Source organism: Cryptomeria japonica, chromosome 3 (assembly GCF_030272615.1).
Source record: "Cryptomeria japonica chromosome 3, Sugi_1.0, whole genome shotgun sequence".
Lineage (NCBI taxonomy): Eukaryota > Viridiplantae > Streptophyta > Pinopsida > Cupressales > Cupressaceae > Cryptomeria > Cryptomeria japonica.
This window is the reverse complement of record NC_081407.1, coordinates 421495420-421518128: the sequence shown is the minus strand read 5'-3', so window position 1 is coordinate 421518128 and position 22709 is coordinate 421495420. Positions and strand designations below refer to the sequence as shown.

At 36.1% G+C, this 22709-nt stretch overlaps 1 protein-coding gene across 1 annotated transcript in view; it reads left to right on the top strand.

Annotated features, from left to right (window-relative positions):
• LOC131070448 (uncharacterized) overlaps positions 1–22709 on the top strand; it is a 61659-nt gene that overhangs the window by 27452 nt on the left and 11498 nt on the right. The window contains exon 5 of the mRNA XM_058006000.2: positions 16024–16116. Coding sequence (XP_057861983.1) covers positions 16024–16116 — 93 coding nt within the window. The remainder of the gene's footprint in view (positions 1–16023; positions 16117–22709) is intronic.

Below are 22709 nucleotides of genomic sequence, written 5' to 3'. Positions count from 1 at the left end.
CTCCTCATTCTAAGATTCATTACATGGATCATTCTGCAACCTAGATTCTATGGAGAAAGTCTTTCTGAAGTTCATTCTTGGCCCTTCTTCCATCAAGGGCTCTTTTTTTTCACAATTACTTGGAAGAGAGCTCTCCAACTGCTCACATTGATATCCCATTTGTCAATAGGATATTGATTTTCTTACAAAATTCTATTGATTTCTCCTAAAGTAAAGATACCATTATTACAGTCCTCACTGTTAAGCAGATTAGTATTGAACTTTAAATTACTCTAATTTATCTCATTCAGCTTTCCTCTATTCTGAATATCAAAGTTTGAGGACTCGGATTCGCCACAGGCTCGGCAGCCCAAAAATTGGACTCAGACTCGGACTCAGCAAAAAAAACCAAAAAAACCCTAGTTTTACAAAAAACAAAAACAAAAACAAGTTAGTACTTTTAGAGAACATAAGAGCCATAATTGAAACATTACATGTCATATGATTTCCAAACACTCAGTATTTCAAATTTCATCATTCATACTCATAGTTTCAAAGTTTAAAATGTATAACAGCAGCTTAAGTTTATAAACGTTTACAAAATTACATATAATGATCTGTTCAAATGTGAAAAATAACAAACTAAAGAGAAGACTATATCTTCCTCTTTGCTCTCCTAATATAGCTCAATATTTTAGGCCTTGAGTTAGTAGTAGTAGTAGTAGTAGGTGTTGAGGTATATAAATGGTGAGATGATTCTTCTTCAAAATGAAAAGTCCTCATCTTCGTCCTCCATGTCATTTAATCTTGCTGCTTTTGCTTCTTGAGCTGCTCCTCTCTCTATTTCTGCAAGATCTTCTTTGGTAAGGAGGACATCATCGCCATCATTTTGTTCATTGATGGTTCAATCACCATATGGATCAATTTCATCCAAGTCAATGGCTTCATGTGAAACACCATCCACCTTTCTAGTGCGAAGGTGAAGGTTGTACCGAACGAAGACAAGATCATTGAGGCACTTCTGTACCTATTTCTCTTCTTTGTGTGAATGCTCTCAAATAAACTCCAATTTTGTTCACACCCAGAAGCACTACATGACTGGGACAAAACACAGATGGCGATCTTTTGAAGATTAGGCATGCTAGCACCATAATTCTCCCACCATAAATCTACAAAAAATAATTAGAAATATTAGAATTGAGAAAAAATGTAACAATCAAGTTTCTAGTTTTTTCTTGTAGTATTGAACTAATTTTTTTACTTGGCTGTTGTTTTCCTCGCCTATCAATTGCTTGTTGTGAAGAGAAGAGTCTCCCCTCTGCACTCTTGTAGATCTGGAACAATGAACATTTCCAAATTCATAAATAGATAGTCAAACTCAACAATGAACATTTCCAAATTCATAAATAAAGATATAAATGTCAAATCTCACTTCCAACTCATCAAGAACCTTGTCTCTTGACTCAAGGTCAGGTGCCGTCTTATCAATGCATGCAACAACACCTGCCACGACCTCCTCATTAGCCCTAAAAGAATCAGAGAAATAGAATTTCGGGTTCAAGAAGTAGGCGAAGGCATGTGTCGGTTGGTGGAGTTAGTTTATCCACCTACGATCAATGATGCGCCAAAGGATTTCACATTTTCTTGTATTTCCGCCATAGTAATGTGAAATGGCCTCTTTGGCCCTATCCATGGCCTCATAAATGAAACCCATTGGCATGCCCTCTCCATCCACCATATGAAGAACCCTTACCAAATGTTCTGTCAGCCCAAAAAATGAAACAAATTTTAAATTAGTACAAAATTAACCCCTAAAAAAACAGCAAATAGATTATCTTGTATAAATTTTACTTTGGTGTTTGTTACTCACCCCAATCAACTCCTCTCCACTTTTGGCGAACCCTTCATAAAAAACAATGCTTACAATCTTCTTCGCTTCAACTCTTTTGGAGTATGCAGACTCCAACCAAGCATCAGACACAAACATTTACTTAAGATGAGGAATGGTACCAAGAATGCTCTGCGAAGTGAGGAAGTGGCTAGCAAATCGTGTCACTCCAGGCCACACAAGGTCCTTGCCATTTGTGTGTTCTGTCATCAAAGCAAGGACCCAAGTATGATTGTAGATGAATTTGGTGAGATTTTTTGCATCTTCAACCACCCTTTTCACCCATCCAATCTTCCCAATGTCCTCTAACAACAAGTCCAAGCAATGTGCAGCGCAATTACTCCATGTAATTGTAGGATGCCTCTCCATAAGCATTCTACCTATAGCTACATATGCAGCTGTGTTGTCCGTGATAATCTAGACAACTTTCTCAACTCCAACTTCTTGGATCACCCCATCCGATAGATTACACAAAGTTTTTGTATTTTTTATTTCATTTGAGGCATCGATAGAATTTAGGAATACCATTGCACCATTTGAAGCCACCAAGAAGTTGAGGAGACTCCTATTCCGGCCATCCTACAAAATGCTGCATCCTTTTCTCCTCCAATATCTTTTTTGATCATCAACCAAAACTTGTATATTTTTGACGGCTTTCTCTAGCAATGGCCCACTGAAGTCTCTACCTGTTGGGGCCCCAAATCCCTTACCTGCAATTGTAAATGCATTAACCAAACCTTCCCAATACGGATTGTTCGCTGTATAGAAAGGTAAATTATTGTAATACCAAAAGTTTGCTGCTGTTATCCTTGCTTGCTCATGCTTCTCTTTATTCCATCCTATACCTTCAAGTGAAGGTTGTGCTCTTGGAACATTGCGTGTAACAAAGTAATTAGGGTCTGACCTAAGAGGCGTCTCACTAGCCTCACCCTCATTGTCACCAAAAGATGAAAGTGGTTGACGTAAATTTGGGCTTCTGCGAGTGCGACCAAGAGGACCCGAAGTGGACAATGTGGGATTCGTTGCAGCTGCTATGGCTTCTTTTGTTTTTCGCCTTTCTTCCTTTTACATATCATACTCAACAAGGAGGACCTTCATCTCTCTAACAATCTCCGGAGTTGTTTTGTGTTATTTCTCCACACCTTGTCTAGGTATCTGTGCAAGGTGGTATTTTAATCTATTGATTCCACCAGTCATCCATTTCTTACATTTGGTGCAAGTGATCTCCCCTTTTTTGTTTCCCAGTATCCCATACTTCCATGCTTTATCCTTTTGTCTTCTTGGCTTTGGGGTTGCCCTTGGAGTTGAACTTGCCATTGCTCTTTTAACATGAAAAAATAAAAAAATCAGTAGGGTTTTTTGGAAAATCAACCAAAAAAATGATTTGAATCATTTGAAAAAAATAGTATTTGAAAACAAGAAAAAATAATAAGGAAATAAGTTAGGAAAGGAAATAGAATTTTTTTTGGCAGCATATCCCCTTGTTTTTCAAGATTTTTTTGATTGGCAAAACATGGAAATGAAAAAAAAAGAGAAGAAAAATCCTTTACCTAGATCTCTTTTGCTGTTTTGATCTTGTTTTCTCTCCTTCTTCAAACCCTACAGACTTGTTTTGAGGAAATAAGAATTGCAAATGAGTGAAAGATAAAAAAACCCACTTTTTAACTGTGGCTGGGCGTCGCGAGTCTTCAAGTCGGACTCGCGAGTCCCAGCTTAAGACTCGCACGAGTCCTTGGCATAGACTCGCGAGTCTTGTGCCAGGACTCGTCTGGACTCTGCTTGCGAGTCCTTGGCAATTCGACTCAGTCCGCCAACAGACTCGCGAGTCTTGGCGAGTCCGTGGCGAATCCCACGAGTCCTCAAACTATGCTGAATATGAATTTTAACCTCAATAGGGTGGTGGTTAGATAACGTGCAATGAACTTTGACACATTTTCCATCATCAATTTGATCAAACTGAAGTAGTCTAGCATAAAAATTAAAATCTGTCCAGCCTATAATAAATTGTTTTAGTACCCTTTTGGGAGTTGCACCAGGTGAACCAGATGCTTCTACTTTCTCCTTTCAATCCTTCTAAGGGATCAAAAGTCTCAAGCTATTTTTTGATTTGTTCCAAAAAATTCCTCATTTCTTTTCCAACCCATTTCCAAACCTCCAGTTTTATCCTTGTTTTCAATCATGTTAAAATCTCCCTCTAAAATCCATGGAATATTTTGAAGTCTATTCAACCATTTCCATAGATCAATTCTTTCTCTATAATCATTAGGAGCATATAAGCATTACACTCCAAACTTTATATTATCTTTATTACATTTGGAGCATACTAATATGTCTATTTTATAAATATTTGTAACAATATATATAAAAGTTGTCTCCTTTAGAACAAACACAATAAGGGGAAAGTTGTATGGGTGCCAATGGTTATGCATGTTAAGAGGATTTTGTTTTTCCTTTTTCATTCCAATTATATTCACAACAATTCTCAGATTTTCCACTTGGTGCTCATGTACCCTCATGATTAATGTTTCCCAATAGAAAATAGGGGACAACTAGTCATCCCTGAGATGGTTTGGACGTTCCCTAGCCATCTTAGGGATGACTAGCCATCCCCTAGGCATCCCTCCTCTCCCCTTTTGGACATGCCAGGATGTTTCCTACCCATCCCTGTATCCTCAAAACATCCCCGATAGGGTACGAGGGCATTTAGGGTAGGGATGTGTCCCTGGGCAGTGTAGCTTTTTTCACTTTCCCCTGCCTCTTTGGAATGTGTAATGTTCCCTCTACGTTTGCTCTTTCATTTCTGTTGCAACTTCAACCTAACTCACATATTTATTAAGCAAATCAGCCCCCTAGTTTATGGATTGTCTATTGAACAATTCCTGGATTCGACGTTAATCAGCGTAAGTGAAATAATTTAAGTAGATCCTCCTTGGGGGGATATTGACTTTTTTGAGAGTCGCTGCATTGAACTTGTGGTAGAGGGAGGCAAGGAGGTCATAACCTCGTTGTTTTTGGTTAAATAATAACACAGTCCAAGCAGCACACGATGGATTGGATTTTTAAGATATATAGGCAGCTGGTTGTGTGTTTAGAGAGATTTGCAGTTAACAACATCGATATTTTTTCAAGGACATATTCAAATGGTTATAATTTGTTTGGTTTAAGCAATGATCCTATAGGTTCTTAGCAAATATTTTTGGTCATAATTAAATAAATCTGGAACAAATTGCCTCACTTTGCTCATGGGTGGATGAAAGGGATTGCAAGCCTTGCCTAGCTTCACTTAGGGCCTCCTCAAGGGAGCTGCTTTCTTACCTCTTTGCTTTGACAAGTGGCCTCACTTTCGGTTGGGGGGCACCTTGAGAGGGAGCTAATCTTATAACCTTATTCAGTATAAGATGTATATTTTACTATTTACCTTGTTCATCATCTTTCACTAAATATTTCAACCCTTAAAAATATTTCATACAAGATTTAATTTAAGCTTTTTGATATCCGTTATCTATGTCACAACATTTGGCGAATTTCAACCATGAAATTTGAATTTAGCCGAATTTCAAATATTTGTCAAAAATTCATTAAAGTTCGCCATTTATTCATACAGAAAAATGCTAGACTGTTTTTTAGGGTTTTTGGAATAGTTTTAAGGTTCCACGTCATATTTTAAAATAAAAAGTTGTTCTCCTGCCCCTTAGATGCACAAATCAATTAGAGTTGGAAGTTGAAGGCAATGCCTGAATGTTGATTTTGCCATTTTTTTTGCAATTTTTGTGTGCTGATTCCGCCAGTCTGAGTGCTGAGGGGCAAACTAAGAGAGAGGCCTGGGTGCTGAGTGGCAGACTGTGTCCAGTGCTGAGTGGCAGATTGTGTCGAGGAGAGATGATTGCATACCATTCCTTGCTGCCGCTGCAGTGTCTGTGAGAGGTGACTCCAACTTTTTCAAGAGAGGCGACTACAGCTTTTCCTTGTCTGCCACTGTCACAATTTTATTTTTCCTTGTTTCGACTCGCCACCATGTATTGATTTAGTTGTTTTTGTTAGACATTTTGTCATTGATGTCAAGTGGTTTTTGTCAAGCTTGTGCTATTCAAGCTTGAGGATTACCCAAAGTAATATTGGACTGAGGTTGAAGTGCTTTCCGAGCTACTGTTTATTCATTAGATTTTCTCAATTTTGGTTGAGCTGCTTGGTTGCTTGGTTGAGTTGGCTGGTTGCCTGCTTCGGCTACTTGGTTGGTTGGTTGAGGTGCTTGGGTGCTTGGTTCAGCTGGCTGGTTGTGTGCTTCAGCCGTCTACTTGCTTGCTTCAGTTGTTGGTTGGTTGCTTGCTTCAGTTGTTGGTTGCTTGCTTGAGCTAGTTGCCTACTTGCTTGAGCTGCTTGGCTGTTTACTTCAGCTGGTTGGGTGTATGCTCCAGCTACCTGCCTGTCTACTTCACCTAGCTGTGTGTCTGCTTCAGCTGGTTCTTTGTCTACTTATTGTGCGAAGTGTCAAGTCATATACCATGTCACGTTTATTTCTATCAAGTTGGTTTTTTTAAGAGAGGATTGATTGACTTTCAAAAGAAAAATGGTATTCTTAAAGGCTGGACATGAGTGCTTTTATGTGGCATATTGATTTCCTCAAAACGATGATTACTCTGCTTTGTATAATGGACTTGAGCTGAGATAAAAGAGGGTGTGCACTGTATATAACCGAAAAGTATTAAATATATTTAATGCTACTGTGCATGTGTATAAGGCGGTTGCGTAACGTCTTATTTTCTACTTTAAGGAACCATTTTCTTCTTTGTCAGACTTTTTAATGAGTCGAGCTTGTATGCTGAGGGAAAGTTATCGTGAAAAAGTATGGGCTCATCTGTGAATCGAAGGAGCTTTTAATAAATGCGATTGTTAGTGGTATAAAAAATATATTGTTATTGCTGTTGAGCTTGAAGGTAATATTTTTTCTATGGTGGTTAGTTGACTCCAGCAGCGTAAGTGATGGTGGCATGAAACAAAAAATCTGAAGGAGGACGTTTCAACAGTGCATGTTAGCTTGTTTCGAAGCATTAACTCCTTTTTGACTCTGAATTCATTGTAAAGCCGTTTTTAGTTTGGAAGCTTTTTTTTTGTATGTTTGTGTTGGAGACGTGTTGAAGACGTGAATGTTGCATTCTACTGTGTGATTTTAATGGAGAATGCATTTTGAATATATAGCGATGAATGTTGTTTTAAAAAATGAGTTGGATATCGATCTTTTAAAAATATATATTAGAGCTGGAGATATGATTTGTGTGTGGAAGGTAGGAAGGTGTTCATGAGATGTGTTGAATAGGCGATGTCTTTCAAAAGGATACTGAAATACGTTTTCTGAGTAAGCCGTTTCTATAGGATGTGCGTGTGTGTTTGTTGTGGAGGAAGTCATTTTCTGATTCAAATAAAGTGTAAGGAGTTTTCGAATGCGTGTTTTCCTTTAAGCATGCAGTGGTGAAATTTCAATGGTGTGAGGCTGTGCTGTGTTTTCACGGACTTGATATTGTGGTAGTTTTTTTATAAAAAAAATAAAATATACGATTGGAGATAGTGGCTTTTTGATTCAAGTCGTGTGTCCATAAAAATGAATGGCGAACTTCATTGCTGAGTGCATCGATATAATTTAGTCTATTAATAATTTGAGCTGATGGTCTTTGAATATGCTGTGGTGTTGGGTGTGTTGAAGGTTGAGAAGATTCTAACCGAGAAGTATTTTTGTTGTTGGGTGTTGTCATTTAGTGGTTTGAGTTGAGTGTGATTGCAAAGGCAGGTGGTTCTTATTTATAGCAGAGATGTATCTTCAAAAGGGGTGCTGTTTTGTTAAAAATCTGCAGAAGGAAGATATTGGGATTATTTTGTGGAATCTTTAAAAAATTAAACTTGTGAAGATGCTTTGTGTATTTTGGTTCTGAGGAAGTTTATTTTTATTATACTGGGAGTTGCTGTCATTTTGAGCTTAGCAGTAAAAAGTTGGAGTTGGTGCTTCATCCGAATTGAGAGTTGGAGATTTCTTGTGGGTTGGTGCCTCAACTGTTCTCAGTTGGTGCCGAGAAGAGAGTTGGTGCTCTCCTTGATGGTTGATTCTATGTAATCTGGGTTGGTGCCCTTTTTCAAGTGAATTAAAAGTATTTGAACCATGGTTTTTTACCCGAAAGGGTTTTCCACGTGATATATTTTGTGTCTTCGTCTTCATGCATTCTTCTCTAATTATTTTCTGCTAAAGGAGAAAATTGTTAAACGTTCAATCACTGATTCACCCCCTTTCTCAGTGATTGCTGTCTTTCAGTTTTTAGGTTTTAATTTTCTTAAGAATTCAATATAGTTTATAATCTATATTTATTAATATATTTTTATAAAATTTATAAACTATAAATCAAATAATACAATTTTATAAATTTTAAAATGTTATAGTTATTTAGGTATAGATTAATATTGCTATCTTGAAAAGCTGTTATATTAAATAAAATAAAATATAATTATATTATATTATAATATATTAAATTTTATAAACATATATATTGAATAATATAATTATAAAGTGTTATGATGCATTTTTAGTATTTACTATTTAATAATAAGTTTAAGATTATTATTTCGAAATTGCAATTTTTATTTTATTTCAAATCTAATTGGCAATAATGTTAAAAACTATTTTGATAATTTATAGGATATATTACTTATATTTAAAAATAAATAAAATTATATAAGGTGAACTTAATTCGAATTTTTTTTCTGAATTTTTACCTTGCCGAATTTTATCCAAATTTTATGATTGCTGAACTCGAAATCTAATTTGAATGTTGTGACTTAGGGTATTATAATATTCCACCGTTGGTGATAGAGTTTGTTGCACTTAGCCTACTTTTAAGGAAATGCAAGACATCGGAATTAGAGAAATATTCAATCATGGATTTTGCGTTTTCATCAAACAAGTTTAAGTTTGAAGTTAGATTACCAAAGTCACCTTTGAGTCTCGATCGTTGGACCATTTTATCCTTACTTTGATGGAAACCATAGTTGAACTACTCGTGACTCGGCTTGACTCGCCAAGCCCCTGGGAAAAAAACTTGGGGAAAACTTGGGAAAAAATCGCAAAAACTCGGCGAAAAACTTGGCAACTTAAAAACACACTTAAACTTAGTAAAAAATGCATTTTTTCTGCAAAATTTAATGAGAAGATGCATCCAATGAGTCAATAAATGATAACACAAGAGAAACAAGCTGATTCTAGATATATTTAAATGCAAAGTGTCTACAAAATCGCATCCTCATGAGGAATGCTGATGGCTGGAAGCCTTGAAGCAAAATAGTAAATTACTAAATAGTTTTTGTAAAAACAAAAGTAAATACATCATTACAAATTACAATTACAACTTCCTCTTCCCAGCTCTAGCAAGAACTTGGGGAGAGGTAGAACTAGAGGGTCTATTTGTATAAGTCTGCTGTGGGCGTGACTGTGCCTCCTCGCTCGGTATGGCTGATTGAGACTCATACTCCATCCTAGATGAAGCTATGTCTCCACCTGCTTCTGGCACTGGCAATGAATCCTCATCCTCATCCTCATCCTCCTCAATGTCATCCAACCTGAAACCAAATCCACCCCCTCCTCCATAGCCTGCCTCTCCAAATCAGTGATGTCAGTGTCGGAAAACAATGGAGGCCGCTCCTGTGATGTCCAATCACTGTAAGGATCTATATCATCCAAGTCAATTGGACCACCTTCTAGTTCCTCTACCTTCCTTACACGCAATCGAAGATTATATTGCACGTAGACAAGGTCATTGAGCCGTTTTTGCGCTAACTTGCTCCTCTTCTTCGTGTGGATTGCTTCAAACAAGCTCCAATTGCGCTCACAATTGGATGAACTGCAAGGCTGACATAAGACTCTGAGGGCAAATTTTTTGAGATGTGGGGTGTTTCTACCCCAATTTTGCCACCAAGCATTTGCAAAATAAATAAAATGGAAAAGTTAGAAAGCAAAGAGAAAAGAGAAAACATAATTTATCAATCATTTTAGTCTTTAGATCCCAAAATCCAAATGGCAAATGTTATACCTGGGGTTTGAGTGGTTCTTCCTCTCCTAGCCAGCTTTGAAGAGAATAGCTTACCCCTTCCTCCCTCATAATTTTGGAGCTCACTCACAATGAGGTCTCTCTCCTCAACATCAGGTACCATCCCCTCGATTCATGTACTGAGGCCTTCCATGACTTCTCCATTCGAATTTGAGTAAGAACCCCCGAACCTAAAACGAGGATTGAGGAAGTACCGTACTGCATGAATGGGTTGGTGGAGCTGATTGTTCCACCTCCTATCAACAATTTCCCAAATGGGATCAAATTTGAGTCTATCCCCTTGTAGTAATTTTTGATAGACTCCTTGGCCCTATCCATGGCCTCATAAAGATATCCCATTGGGGTTTTATCCCCATCTACCAAGCGAAGAACTCGAACCAAGGGCTCTGACACCTACAATTGAAAAATACAAATTACAAAAAGATTAAAATTTAAATAATGAAGTTACAAATTAGTAATGAGAGACTTGAGTCAAGAATAACTAAAATTTAAAAATTAAAGTTTTGAAGTAACAACCTTCACAATCTATGCAGCCCTTTGTGCAAATTGGCTGTCGAAAACTATGCATGCAACAACCTCTCCTTCAGGCTTCTTTGAATAAGGTGAGTTAAGCCATTCTCCACTCACAAACATTTGTTTCAAAGAAGTCAATGCAGCAAGAAGGCTTTGCAATGTCAAGAAAATCGTTGCAAACCTTATGACACCAGCTCTCACCAAATCTTTCCCTTGGGTGTGCTGTCTCATCAAATTTAGGACCCAAGGGTGATTGTAAATATATTTGGTGATCCTCCTTGCATCTTCCACAACTTGAGTCACTCACTCAAGTTTTCCTATGTCGTCCAAAAGAAGGTCAAGGACATGTGCTGCACAAGGTGTCCAAAAAAGAGTGGGGTGCCTCTCTTGGAGGATTCTTTCTGCAAAAGAAGAATTTATTCTTAAGAAATATGCAACCAAGTAAAACAAAGCCACAACAAATGAAAATATTGCTAATGCCTAAAGGTGATAATTTAAAAGGATTCTACCTGCTGACACATATGCCGCTGCATTATCTGTGATGATTTGCACCACATTCTCTACCCCCACCTCCATGACGACATGCTCCAACATTCTAGCCAATGTTTCTGCATTTTTCACCTTGCTGGAGGCATCAACAGATTTCAAGAACACATTTTGGTTGCTGCAAGCAACCAAAAAATTGATGATGGTGCGGTTCTTGCCATCTGTCCACCCATCAGAAAGAATGGTGCAGCCATAATTTGCCCATTCAATTTTTTGATCCTCCATCACTTCTCTTGCCCTAGCAACTGCATTTGTGAGCAACCTGTAAGTGCAAAGTGAAATTAGGTCTTAGTACACAATTTTGATTTAATAAACAAGAAATCTAAAAAATAATTAAAAATGAAATCAAGTGGACTATGTAGTAATTTACTAACCTCCCACTCAAATCCCTGCGAGAAGGGGCCTTGTACCCCTTTCCTGAAACTGTCATAGCAGTCACCAAATTCAGCCAATAAGCATTGTCCGCCACATTGAATGCAATGTTGTTGAAGTACCAAAAATCAGCTACTGCAATGTCAGTTTTCTCATGTGCCTCCTTATTCCATCCAGTGGCCTCTAATGATAGTTGTGCTCCAGGTGTGTTCTTGGGCACAAAATAATCACCTATGGACCCTGATCGTGGTGATGGAAGTGGAATAGTGCCAAGTACTCTACTAGAGGAAGCAAAAGCAATGGGCGAGGTGATGGTGGGTTTGCGGATATGTGGGCCATGCCGAGAGCCCACTATGCCTTCAAGTGCTTCTTGTTCCTCTTCAAGGTCAATAGAAACACCTTGAGATTCAGCTATGGCTGATCTCATGGCTAGCTTTGCCCTCTCCCTTTGCAATTTCTTCTCTTCCCCAGCTGCAAGTAGGGCATTCATTTGTCTTTTTATTTCTTCATTGGTCCTAGGGCATGCTCTAGCATCATGCCTATCTATTCCTGCAAGGTGGTATTTGAGGCGGTTGATGCCTCCATGAAGTATTTTCTCACACTTTATGCATATAACTGACCCAGGATCGGGTCCATCATAGGCATACCTCCATGCCCCATCTATAGCACCTCTAGGACGGGTGCCTATATATCCAGATGGGCATGGATCTAGTGGTCATTGCTCCCTTGCCATGATTAATGCTTACTTAACCTACACATACAAAGTGAAAAAAAAAATTAACATTTTAGTTAAACAATTTAGCAAACTATCTACATTAGTTTAAATAAATTTAAACACCATTCAAAGTTTTTTTAAAAAAAAAGTAGGGTTTGAATTTTTTTGTTGAAAACTAGATTCTTCAAAAAATTTGTAAAAATTCAACAAAACTTGTCAAATCTAGTGTTAAATCTTGTGCAAATAACTTAGAAATGATTTAGACTACCTAGGAATCATTTCTAATCAATCTAAATGCAACAACAAATAAACAAATTGTTTTAAAAAAGCATAGAAAAAAAATTAAAAAACTTACCTGGGAATCTGATTTTCCCTTCAAATCTCCTTCAAATCCACTTGGAATCACTCAAAAATCCCTCCAAATCACCTTCCAAGTCACTCCAAGTCAACTTCCCCTTTCTCGGTCCAAAACCCAATCAAAAAACAAAAAATGAATTATTGTTTTGCCGTTTTCGGCTAAGTGAAACAGCGGGCGAGTTTTTTTCACGGACTCGCCGAGTTTTTGTGTTTTCGGGCGAGTAGAAGTCAAATCTACTCGCCAGGCTCAAAAACTCGGCGAGTTTTTGAAACTCGCCGAGTTTTCAGCGAGTGTGCCATCTATGATGGAAACATTAAGTATTTTGCCTAGACCGTTTCAAGAACTTTCTTAGTACATCTTCAAAGAGCAATTATGGAGATCACCTCTTAGTAGCATTCTGATTTGTAATGATACCATCTTCTCCTTGGCATATGTTTCCTTTGAATTCTCCATCAAAATAAAGTTTCATAAATTTGTAAAACTCTAACAGTCCTGTATGCTCTGATCCTATTAGTGGAGTCCAAGATTTGTAACATGCTAAACCCTATTTACTTAAGAAAGTAAAGTTAATTTACTTTTAACATGTAAAAACCCAAAATACTCCTCCTGGATGATACTCTCAGTCATCATCTTCGGTAGGGTGAATCCGACAACTTCCTTCCTACATAAAACTTGGACAACCAATCACGTAGTTAGTCCACTTTCATTAGAAATATCAAAATCCATATTAATAACGTTTTGCATTTCAATTTCAACCCATAATGAACTAAATAATTCATATCTTTCCACGCAAGCATCTAAATCACATTTCATAATATTCTAACATCATAATATGTCGTAAATGATGATTCATCCAATTTCATAGTAATTCTCTCTTATTAACACCAAGAGCCGACTGCCTTTTCTGAAAACCCTTGACCCTACTTCGCCTTTGCTCAGTGCTGAGAAAGAGTCTGTATTTGATGTCCTTGCCTTAGCCAGAGATGGGGCGGTGGACACTTTCAAAATCTTAAAGTGGATCTTCCACGAGATCAAAGATATCCAATTAAAACAGAGAGCTGATAGCAGTAATTTGGAGGTAATTAAAGAAAAAGTTAAGAATATGGATAATGTGCATGTTTTTGATGAGAACAATCCTTGGTATGAGAAAGAGAAGGCTTCTGTTATCAATTGCCTGAAGACTACTAGAGAGGCCTTTGAAAAATTCAAAAAAGACTATGAAGCTAGGATGGTGATCGAGGAAGAACAGATTGGTAAAATAAAGGATTCTATCAAAGCTGTTGTCAAAACTAGTCATGGTGTGATTGGTGCCAGGGTTGATAGCTTTAAGAATATGATTAGCAGTCTTGAAGAACAATTCCAATTGAAAGATATTATGAATGTGGACACCAACAATGATTAGGACATCTCCTCGGACCCCAACAAAAGAACGAGAGGCACCTTGAAGAGAAAGGCAGTGGGACCTCCTGATTTCCAAAAGTTAAAGAAGATCACCAACACAATGATTGAGATTGAAAAGGAGATGGCACAGTCAATGAATCTGCTGGACTAGTGCTGGTGCTTTGCTGCCTCTTCGTTGGGTCTGTTGCTGCTGGTGTTTTTGCTGTCTGGTTTTCTCTGTTGTGTTCTGGTTTTTGTTGTTTTGGTCTGTCTTTTTGTTTGCCTTCTCTCTGTTTTGAGGCCTATTATATATCTTATGGGGCAGCATGGTCTTTTGTGGTCTCTTTTTGGCTTAATGCCTTGTTAAGTCTGGACTACTCTCTATTTTATTGTTAAAGGGTTTCGGGGCCCTTCAAAACCTGTTTTTACCTTAATCAAAAACATAAAAGTTAAAAGTAAATACTAATCATAGCTGAAATGTAATACTAAGCAAAAATTGGGATGTAACCAGATTCTTCCATTTTCATTTGCCCTTAAGGATGATCTTAAATAATACTATTCCTTCCTAATACCTTCCACCATGTATATTCTAAGATCCTCTTAATTCATCCATTCCGCATACAAGTAATTACCCTGCAATTTTTGATTTTTGAGGCCTAATCTTTCACCTCCTATAGGAAGAATGTTTAAATTAAAATTTCATTTGTGCCACTTTTTTATATTTTGAATTTCACAATCTCACATAGTCCTATTAACTCCTCCAGAAGTGAAAATTTGTAGAACTGAAACACCAGTATGGAAATCAGTAAATATGAAACATTGAGAGCAATGTTGACATAGTTGAAAGCAGCCAACCAAATACCAAAATATGTTTAGCCAGTTTTTTTCCTGAAAATTGTCAAAGAGCCATTGCCATATGGTAGTGAAAGAGACATCTAGATCAAAAGTTGTGCCCAATTACTTGATTAGAGCAGCCAGTTTGCGACACTTCGTCTCTCCAACTAAATAAAATAGTGTGAATCTAAGAGTTCCCAGCAACATTTGTCTAATGCATTCCATGTGCAAGCTATACCGACCATTTCACTCCATCATAAATATAAATATTTTGGAATTATTTTTTGCTGCATTTTAATATATGCATGCACTGGAATGCATAATATACTATTTTGTGATCAGTGAAGTTGCTTAACCATTAATAGGATGAATGAAAATGAAATACTTTATTAATATTGATATGGAAACTTGACAAACAATAGATACATGAAGATTGGGCTAGTCAAAATATCAAAAAAAGAAAAAGGAGTAATGACTTACTTCAAGCGTATCTAAGTTTCAAGTAAACTTCTACCAGCCAACTACCACTACCTTTCCGAAACCTTCTATTCATTAATATTTAATAATGCCTAGATGACAGTAAACTTTTAGCTAACAATAATTCTCAATTAGTTTTATTATTAATTTATTTATAAATAAATATAGGTCATGGAAGTTTACATTCTTGTCCAATTTGCAAAAGCAATATCTCTTTAAAATTTTATCTTCTATTCACAGACGATGCAAAATATTACTCTTATTTGCAGAAATTGTCATTATCTTTAATGGTTGAAAATGGGCTCAATGTATTTCACATTATCTACTACCATTGCCCCTTTCAAGTGGATATTGTTGTCAACCATCCATGTGGTGATGGATAATATCACAATCTCCATGAATCACTTGAAGCAGAAAAAATCTTGTTTATTAAAATATGGTTGTTCCACAATCATCTTTGATGGTTTGAAAATGTTGCACTTCATGTGTTGAACATTATCTACTGGTATTATACCCTTGGATTGGATGATGTTGTCATTGATCTAGGCAACAATGAATCCCTGTAGATTACTTTTTAGCAGTGTATGCTTTGACACAAAAACGATTCCTTTTTGACAGATGCTTTTTCCATAATCATTTCCTTGTGGAATCTATGTGCGTGTTGCATTGTTTTATATCTTTGTAACCTTCCTGTGTATATTCTATCTCGCACATTTCCTTGTGGAATCTATGTGCATGTTGCATTGTTTTATATCTTTGTAACCTTCCTGGGAATATTCTATCTCGCACATTTCTTCAGTAAGGCATTAATAAATCGTTCTTTGATAGATTGCAATATTGAAACTTTTTAATGTGATAAATTCAATTTGTAATTTAGGTGATCTCTGTCATGGCTATGTGGACTCGACTTCAACCAGATTATGCTGCCAACATGTGGAATGAAGCACTAAATAAGCGACTTGGCACCAAGGTATAGTCTTTTTAAATGCTCGATTGCATTCTTGGTTTCTTATAGTTGTTTTTTTAGCTAAATTTCTTACTTTTTTATTATCATAAAAACATAGCAGACATTATAGATGGCTGTGAATGATATTTTAATTAACTGTTATCTATATTTAGACAGAAATGGTTTATTACATTTCCATCTATGTCACTAGGAACTTGTTTTAAGTGTGCAACGTAAGAAAGTGCAATGCCAAACATTGTTGTGTTTCTTTTTCCATTTTGTTTTCCTATAATCTTTAGTGTACTTTGTAAACAAAATGCTTTCCAATGGTGTTTATGTCAAGAAATCCAATTAGCTGTAGATTGCTTTCATGCTTGCTAATCATTATCTGCTTAGCCTTGAATGTTGAAGCAAATCTGCAAATCATGGAAACGTCTTATGCTTGAATGTATATGCCTTTGATTGTGGCAATCAAATCTTATTTCTCCATTGCATCTGGTCAGCATATTTAATGATGGCAATGGTTATTTTGTTTGTATTATTGAAGCAGTTAACAAGAAATTATGTTTCTAATTTCTAAAGCAATTGACTCGGGCTTCAACATTGGCTTCTCCTTTGATACATGGGATTTCATGAAAGATTTGAATTTCTAGAAGGTATTGGATCCAAAAAAGTGATCTGAGGGGTGTTATGTTCTCTGAAAGGGCTGATGTATTGCTGCTAGGATCTTCAAGTTCAAATATCTTTGATTGCGTTGGTGATTTCATGTAGATATTGTTTTGCTTATCTATTTTGGAGATGGATCTTATGATGGATTCATGGTGTGATCCCGTGCTTTCTGTACAACGGAGATCCAAATTTGGGTGTTTGGATTTAGGGGACAATAGCAGTTCAAGGAGATTTGAGGTTATAGGTAGATGCATATATATATATTTTTGGTGTGAATGCACCTATTGTCATTTTATTCAATAATCTTAAGAGTGCGCCAGAATAACAAAGAAAGAAGTACTGTACTTTGTCTCTATTAGCTCAAGACAACCTCTACGATCCTGACAAACTTTGGATTTACAAGAGTATTGAATAATATTGATCTCCAACCAATTTTAGAACAAGTAGCCACTGGCAGGTATAGGGTTTCATTATGACAGCATAGATTTGGAATCTTGCAGCATGTTTAAGGAAGAAAGAAGTGCTGTAATTGCTTACTGTTAGCTCAAGATAACCTCAACAAATGATACAGCTTTCAGTTACAAGACTATTGATTCATTAAATAATGGTCTCCAATCAATGAAGTGCAATTAGCCTCTACTAGGTATAGGTTTTCGTTTTGACAAGACATAGATTTAGAATCATACACAAAGTGTCATGCTGGACATTCTTCTTTTTAGAATCCCATACTTACACCTCTATTTGACTACACCTAGCGAAGCCTAGATAGTGTATAGGGTCTTTATGTTGTGACATTCCAAGGCTTTATATAATTCTATAACACTACGAATGAAGCAATTTGAATTTTCTAAACCAATTTTTTTAAGAAACAATCCTAACTTTCTCAAAACCTATGAACTTTACTGTCTCATAAAAAGCAAAAGAAAAGAGGACAAAGAGATCTATCAAACCCAAATTTAATTTCTTTAGGAGATACCAATGGACTTCATGGGCAATAGTGCATGTTTGCTGCAGTCCTCTATTTGCACCAGTGTCCTGATCAAAAGGTCACCAGAACTTTCTTCCAGAATTCATTCTAAGTTTGTTCTAAAACTTTTTGAATATTAAATCATAACTATGACAGAACATACAGACAGAGTATAAATAAGATTTGTAGGAGTTTGAAAACATCATTCCCAATTCATTCATGATTCTCGAGATTCACTTAGATATACTATACAATCTCAAGACTATAATGAATAATCAAACCTTGAAAACAAACAAATACTTGGTTTAACTCAATGAAAAAGTTTTACTTGATCGCTAGCTTGTACACATGTTTCAATTTTCAAATTCACACAAAACATGTAAATTATCACACAAATCAATCACACATAACTTTCATAGATAATTCATAATTGTTTGATGAAGATCTCTCATAAGATTTAAATCTTGTTTTCCACTTGGAATCCCTAACTAGATTTTCCTATTTCATTCTTTGCCAACTCAAAATCAAAGAGTTACCAACTTCAAAAGATATATCAGAAAAACCATTCCTTGTAGGCATGCTTGTCATTGATGTCACCCTGCAAGCACAGTATCATCCTTCAGATCATTACACAGATATTTCTTTAGAATAATATTATCAGTTCATATATTGCAGCAATCCGTACTAAACTTCTGCATCTCTACTATTACCTTTGTGTGTTATTTCTGCACCTCTGTCATTTCTATGAAGATTCTGCACAGATCTTTATGTCTTCTTCATACACGTGGTAATCATTCTTCTGTTGGTAATAATAATATTCATTTGAAGAATAAGTTTCAACATATTTTTAACTCTCTTGAATTTGGTTGCTGGCAACTATAACTATATGTTAGTTGTAACTTAGTTACAACTAATCTTTGCTATAATCTTTGCCATCGATGTTAGAGTGACATCATATATTTGTGTTGAATAAACTTCGTTGAATATCATTGAATATGAATTAAGCTTTAATGCTTTAAAGCTCCTAGGCGGAAGAAAAGACAAGGCAGTTTGGATTTGGTTATAACTACCGTGGGTAGTTTGGCTAGCCACATAACTTATTTTTAACCATCTCTATGCTGGACGCTTTTTAAAAGCGATTGAGTGGGCTGTTTGTGTCTTGACTCTCTGGTAATTGCTGTGTAATACGTTGGAGAAAATAACATATTTTTTCTGAAGATATTTGTAAGGCAGCGACATGATATAAGGAAGGATTGTATTTCGGAAAATCTGAAAACAAAATGATGATGACATAAGTAAGAGTGGCACAGATCTTCATGTGCTAAGTCACCGCATTCAAATTCGAATTCGAGTTTGGCAACCATAAAATTCGGATGAAATTCGGCAAGACTAAAAAATTCAAAAAAAAAAATTCGATATTAAATTCGCCTTATATAAATTTTTTATTTGAATATAAGTAATATATTTCATAAATTATCGAAATAGTTTACGATTGAAAAATGGATTTGTAATCACTATAAACAGATTAAAAATAAATTAAAATAATAATCAATTAAATATACTAGATATTATTTTTTAATAAAAATTTAATATAAATTAAAATTATAAAACAATAAATAAATATCCTCCTCACAATAAATAAATAAAGCATTAATATCCTCACATTAAATCTATGTATTGTTTTATTTATAAATAAATAAAGGAGGAGGATATTAATCCTTTATTTAATAATCGATCAGATAAAAATCCAAATTATAAAACAATAAATAAATGAAATCCTCCATACATAAAATGGAAACAATAAATAAATAAATAAAACATTAATGTCAGGAAATCCTAATTGAAAATTGCACTGTGAACGCAAGAGAAAGCATTGCACTGCAAACGCGACAAAAACAGTCGCCGCTGGGCATGGGAATAAGGGCGGCTAACATTGCACTGCAAACGTGACAAAAACCATCGCGGCTGGGCACGGGAATAATGGTGGCTAGTCAGGGTCTCACAGCAGAGGAATAGCGGGCACAAAGAGCTTCAATCGGGATCAAAAACAAAATGCGAGACTTCAAAATATTTTTCTGAAAACACGTCATAATTTTCTCTCCGTACGAATATGATCCGAATTTTTGCGAATTTCATAAACGTTTTTGAAGTCCGGCGAATTTTGAACTTGAAGGCAGAAATTCGCCTAATGCGGTGAATTAGTTCATGTGTATGTTCTGCATATCTGGTGGTGAGACTAAATCATAGTTTCAGACTGTTTCTTTTCTTTTTCGATTCAAATTTGAGTTGAGTTTTTGATTATAACAGTGATAGAGTACAAACTGCAGATTGATATCTACTTTGAGTGTGTAGAGACAGGGTACAGAAGGTTGGCAACAATTTTCAGATTTTCAATCTTTTTAGTTGGACTTATTGTGTTCAGAGATTCTGAATTTGTCTTTGCTGTGACAATCTATGAAGTGATAAGGATAATAGTGGTTTTGAAGATCATATTTAGAGTTGGTGTCACTATCTTGTTCTTTTCAGTATATAGTGGTCTGAAGTTATATTACAGTAATACATATTTTTACAGATTGAACTCAGGGTTATTGAAGGGTCTCACAAAAATATAGTTCAGATTATTTACTTTACTTCATCATTTTGTACAAGAGCACTGTATTGTGTGATCATATTTGTTTCAGTCCTTGTACATTTTAGTGATTCTGTAATGATGGTTGACAGTATTATGATGTTGTGATTATTTTGGAGTTGGTATGTGAGATTTCTGAGTTTGTGCTCAGTTGTGTAAGAGTTGGTGCTCTCTTAAGGTAGGGGTTTGGTGACTCCTTAGGGTTGGTGCCCTTAAAGATTGTAGTTGATTTTAACTGTGAGGCTGGATTAGGACTGTAGATCCTAGCAGCGTTACTCACTGTGGTTTTTCCCATCTTGGGTTTCCACGTCAAATCTTGTGCACTTGTCCATGTGTGATTGCTTTGCTTGTTATTTCAGTTTCAGTTTAAATGCAATCTTACAAAAGTATTTAATTAACTAGAAAGTTTTAAGATCCATTTACTACTGATTCAACCCCCTCCCCCTCTTAGTAGTAAACTTGTGTTTTACATTCCTGCATGTTTCAGATTTCATTCCTAATTCAAATCAAGATCCTAATCCATAAATCCATTGTTTTTTTCAAAGGCTTTTTAGGTTTCTTCTACTACGAGCAACCTTAATTATGAAGATCTATAGCAACTTGTTTTACATGAAACTGAATCATTGATTCTTCCAAATCATTCACTAATCTACGAGTGTTTAGATTTCTCGACTCCCCAAAACATTTCAGGGATAGGAACAGGGGTACCAAGGTAGGAGACACGTCCTCGGGGAGCACTAGAACTTTTTGGGTGCTTGTTTTGGGTGTTCATTGGAGAAACATGTTGCTAATCTATGAAAATTCCTTATTAATCCTGTTAAATTTGCAAAAGATTCGAGGTAGGATTCTTATTCATGAAATGATTTTAGAAACATTTCAATGTTGGTCAAAAAAATTTAGATTAACATTTGTGAAATAGGTGTTATTTGGAATAAATTGCTTCAAAAGGAAACAATATGAAAGATGAACAGTCACTTCTTCACCCTTCTCATGAACAAAGCTTCTTTTGAGTCTGAATCATCATCCGAACTGTCACTTGAAGCTTGCTCTTTTTGTTTGCCTTTCTTAGAGTCTTTGAAAACGGTCTCCCTTGTAGAGGATTTTGTGTTTGTTCTAATATCGTATGCAATCAATATACCATGGAGCTTATCAATGGGCAATTTATCAAGGTCAACCATCTCCTCTATAGCTGATATCTTTGCATCAAATCTTAAAGATAAAGACCTTAAGATTTTCTGAATAACCAAACCAGAATCAACCTTCTCACCAAGACCTTTAAGAGAATTCACAACTTCATCTACTCTTAGAAAATAGGCTGCAACATTTTTACCTTCTTTCATTTTCAGACTTTCAAATTGCATCCCGTGAGTCTGAAGTTTGGCTTTCTTCACCTTTTCGTCTCCTTCATAGGCATTCTTGAGTTTATCCCACATGGCTTGAGTAGTATCACAGTGCATGACTTAACAAATTCAGATTCGGACAGTCCACATAGTATAGCATTCATAGCCTTAGGATTGCTCTCAAATGCTTTCTTTTCATCAGCAGTTAATGGAGGATTTGGTGGAGGTTTATAGCCAGTCGTAACACAATCCCAGACATCAAAACCAAGTGACATCAAGTATTGCAGTAATTTAAAACTTGAAACTATAAAAGACAAACATAAAGCATGTAAGATAAATCAGTGAAAGCTAGACTCCAAAGTTTCTCGTGGAAAACCCTTTCGGGTTAAAAACCACGACATCAAAAGTCTTTTATTAACTTCATATGGGCACCAACCCAGATTACAAGGCAACAGTCAAAAGAGAGCTTCAATTTTCCTCACAGCACCAACTGTGAACCTCAGAGACTCCAACCCCTATGCAAAAAGAGAGCACCAACTCCCTCCAATACACCAATTTGAGAACTATCAGCTCCTTGGTTTTTTAAAACAAACTCTTGCTGTAACCCTTTAAAAACATTCACCATAAGCCCAATATTAAGAAATTCTTTACACCCAGAAACTCTCGAGCCAGCCACTCCACAAAAGTGATGCTAAAACAATTATCACTCCAGATTACAAATGTTGAGGATTATTTTACTTCCAATTTGCTCACAGTACTCAAAAAAACAAAAAAAAACGACATTCCAAGAACATATCTCCAACCAGTCTAATATCATTATCCGGCAATATCTCTTGTTCTGTCGTATCCACCCTTCAGGTACGACAAGACTAGAACAACCATAGCAACTCAAAAAGAAACGTTGCACACAAAAATCCTTATTCCTCTTAGTATTTCTTCACGTCCAAAAAGGGACCCAATGCAGAGTTCTTCACCACGTCCAAAAAAGAGTGTCTCCCCAAATAAGCCCAAC